Source organism: Ricinus communis, chromosome 7, assembly GCF_019578655.1.
Source record: "Ricinus communis isolate WT05 ecotype wild-type chromosome 7, ASM1957865v1, whole genome shotgun sequence".
In the NCBI taxonomy this organism is placed as follows: domain Eukaryota; kingdom Viridiplantae; phylum Streptophyta; class Magnoliopsida; order Malpighiales; family Euphorbiaceae; genus Ricinus; species Ricinus communis.
Window position 1 is genome coordinate 3,017,423 of NC_063262.1, and position 3,393 is coordinate 3,020,815.

The 3,393-nt window shown below is 36.0% G+C and overlaps 1 protein-coding gene across 1 annotated transcript; it reads left to right on the top strand.

The window, feature by feature from the left end:
* The first annotated feature begins 1,574 nt into the window (after positions 1–1,574).
* Positions 1,575–3,173, top strand: LOC8262900. The gene has a single exon (XM_002523540.4). It carries the CDS (start codon positions 1,768–1,770, stop codon positions 2,962–2,964), a length of 1,197 nt encoding a protein of 398 aa, XP_002523586.1. The 5' UTR covers positions 1,575–1,767; the 3' UTR covers positions 2,965–3,173.
* Positions 3,174–3,393: the final 220 nt, after the last annotated feature.

Sequence of the window (3,393 nt, forward strand, 5' to 3'; positions counted from 1 at the left end):
AAATTTTGAGATTAAAGTGTTATTATTTTTTTCTGAATAAAATAATAGTATTATAATTATTTTAAAATTGTGAATATTTATTTATTTTATGAGTTTGTATGATTGAAATTATTGGCGGTAAAATAAATTAGATAATGTTAAATTAATATAAAGTAAATTAAAATTTTGAAATGTTAAATTCCTATTCGACTCTTAATATTAACTTTTTTTCTCATATTAAAATAATTAAATATAAGTTATTTACTAATTGAATACATTCAACTCTATATGTGTGAAGTCGACTAAATTGTGGGTAAAGTTTTTCATTCATTTTGCAGAAAATAGAAAGAAGTACTCATTGTTCCAATTAATGCACCAATGTAGTTGTAAGTTGTAACTTCTCAACCATATCCACTTGAGGGAGAAGATTAATTAATTAAGGTAATTAGCTCGGGCACCTCGTGAATCAATTAAGTTTATACTCAAACAAAATGAAGGATATGGCGTTTCTAATTTTTGACACCAAATCCAAAAATTAATGTCCTCACATGTTCATGGGTGAAATTAGTAAGGACTATTTAATAAATAATAACCATAGTAGAAAAAAAAGTGACAAACTACACCGTTTTTGCTACATCTTCGTGGCACTTTTAGTTAGTTGCTATCTTCAACAGTTTGTTTTCCACTCCCAAAAGAATAAAAAAGGGGCAACCGAAAGAAAGTGTTGTGTGATGCCCCATGCTTTTGTACCCTAATTAATAACTAACCATAATTGGGTTTTGGGCACCGAAAACAGGAGTGAAAAAAGAGATGTTTACCTTTGCTAAATACTCATCTTGTTATGGATGGCCATTGATCTTCCTTTTTTTCTTTTTAATTCAGAAAAACTTTAACTTTCATTATCTTTTATGTATTATATTCAACTATTAAAATATTAAATTTATTTTTCTTCAGAATAAAACTGAATTAAAAAAAAAAAAGACACTTTGTTAATTTAAAGAATTTCTTAACTGAACGGGAAAAAAATAAGTTTAGTAGGATAAAATGGCAAAAGATAACTAATAACATCTTGAGATTGTCCTAAAAACATAATAATAAAGTAATTAAAAGCAATTAGAAAGTGATTAACGTTAGCATATACAACTATGCGGCATTATGATTATATGCTTAACTTTACCATCCTGTCAACAAAAAGAATACACAATTTCTAATGGGCCATACATTGTTCATACAACAAGCAAAAGCATATAATCAAAAAGTTATAACTTATTATGTACATAAAAAAACAAAATTAAGCAATTATTTTTCTCATTTTCTTTTCTTATACTAAGTAAAAGCTCAAAAATAAAATCCAATGCTAATAAATGGCCGTTAATAAATGGTAATCACTAGCCAATTACCACAATTTTTTCCCCTTTAAAGGAGCCGTTGTTCCGTTTTACCTTATTGACCATGTAATTATAGAGAATTAAATCCCGACAAGGGTTAATTAAGTCAATTTTCAACAGAACCCCACCTAGTTACCAAAATCTTAGAAAGTGGGTTCCACTCTTTAGTACCTATAAATACCAATACTTTCTTTAAACTACAACCTCTCCAAACAGCTGCCTTCACTTTTTCTCTATTTTCATTTCTCATACAATCTTTCTATTTGTTTCTTCTTCTCAGAACCCATAGCTTAAACAGAGAGACCCCTACATACTCTCTTTTTACTTCAGGACTGCGCGAGACTATAAACAGAGTGAAATCTATATACAACTTGTAGTTCTTGTGATTCTTAAAACAGCAATGGTCGACGTGGACCGGAGAATGACGGGTCTCAACCCGGCGCATATAGCCGGTCTACGGCGTCTCTCTGCCAGAGCAGCTGCTCCATCAACAGCACCTGTTCGTAACGGTTTAGTTTCCTTCTCTTCTTTAGCAGATAAAGTAATCACCCATTTGCGCAACTCCGCTATCCAAGTCCAACCTGGTTTATCCGACGTTGAATTCGCACGTGCTGAAGCCGAATTCGGTTTCGCTTTCCCTCCCGATCTTCGCGCCGTGCTGTCCGCGGGTCTACCTGTCGGCCCGGGTTTCCCCGATTGGCGCTCCACAGGCGCCCGGCTCCATCTCCGTGCTTCTCTTGATCTTCCTATTGCTGCAATTTCTTTTCAAATAGCGCGAAACACACTCTGGTCTAAGTCTTGGGGGCCGAGACCATCCGACCCGGAAAAGGCATTACGGGTCGCCAGAAATGCGCTTAAGAGAGCTCCGCTTTTGATTCCCATTTTTAACCATTGTTACATTCCTTGTCATCCTTCTTTAGCTGGTAACCCTATTTTTTTTGTTGATGAGAATCGGATCTTTTGTTGTGGGTTGGATCTATCCGACTTTTTCGACCGTGAGTCTCTCTTCCGGAGCTCCGAGTCTGACCCCGTTATTTTAAAGAAGCAAAGATCAGTCAGTGAGAAATCTGCCGGGTCTTCCACGAATTATTCGCGGAGGAGTTTGGATACGGGTATAGCATTCGGGTCGAGAACACCGAGATGGGTTGAGTTTTGGAGCGATGCGGCCGTTGATCGGAGGAGAAGAAACTCAGCGTCGTCTTCGTCGGAGTCATCTTCGCCGGAGCGGTTTTTCGATATGCCACCGAGATCCGAGATGCCAACATGGGTTAATGAGTATATAGAGCAAATCGGGTCGGTTTTGAGGGAAGGAGGGTGGAGCGAAACGGATATAAGCGAGATTGTACACGTGTCAGCATCTGGTTTTTTTGAAGGTGAGATGGTTATGCTGGATAATCAAGCAGTGCGTGATGCTTTGTTATTGAAAGCGGATCGGTTTTCGGATTCACTTCGAAAAGCTGGGTGGAGCTCCGAAGAAGTATCGGATGCTTTAGGGTTTGATTTTCGACCGGAAAAGGAAAGGAAACCGGTTAAGAAATTGTCACCTGAACTTATTGAGAAAATTGGTAAATTGGCTGAATCGGTTTCCCGGTCATAATTACGGCACGGAGATTTTTTATTTTTTTCTTCTAAATCTTTTACTTTCTTTAACTTTTAAAGCCTTGGGGTTGGGTTTTCCCTTTTTTAAATAGTAAAAAAAATTGAAAATATATGGGGAAACGCGTTGTACTATGAAACAAAACCTATAAAAAGAAGTTCAGATTACCATATTGTTTATATAATTATAATGTATAAATAATTTATTAATAGCTATTTTTTCCTTTTTTATTAATTATTTTGTGCTTAATAGCTAATTTCTTGCTCATAACCGAGTGATTACAGCTAATATTAATTGTTATTTTAAGTGGGTGTGTTTTGTTGTTATGATCGATCTGAACTGGCACAGCTTTTAAAAATAAGCACTAGCGCACGTGTGGGTCTTTTTGAATAAAGAGAGAGAGCCGTTGTTGGGTTTGGGTCCCCAAGG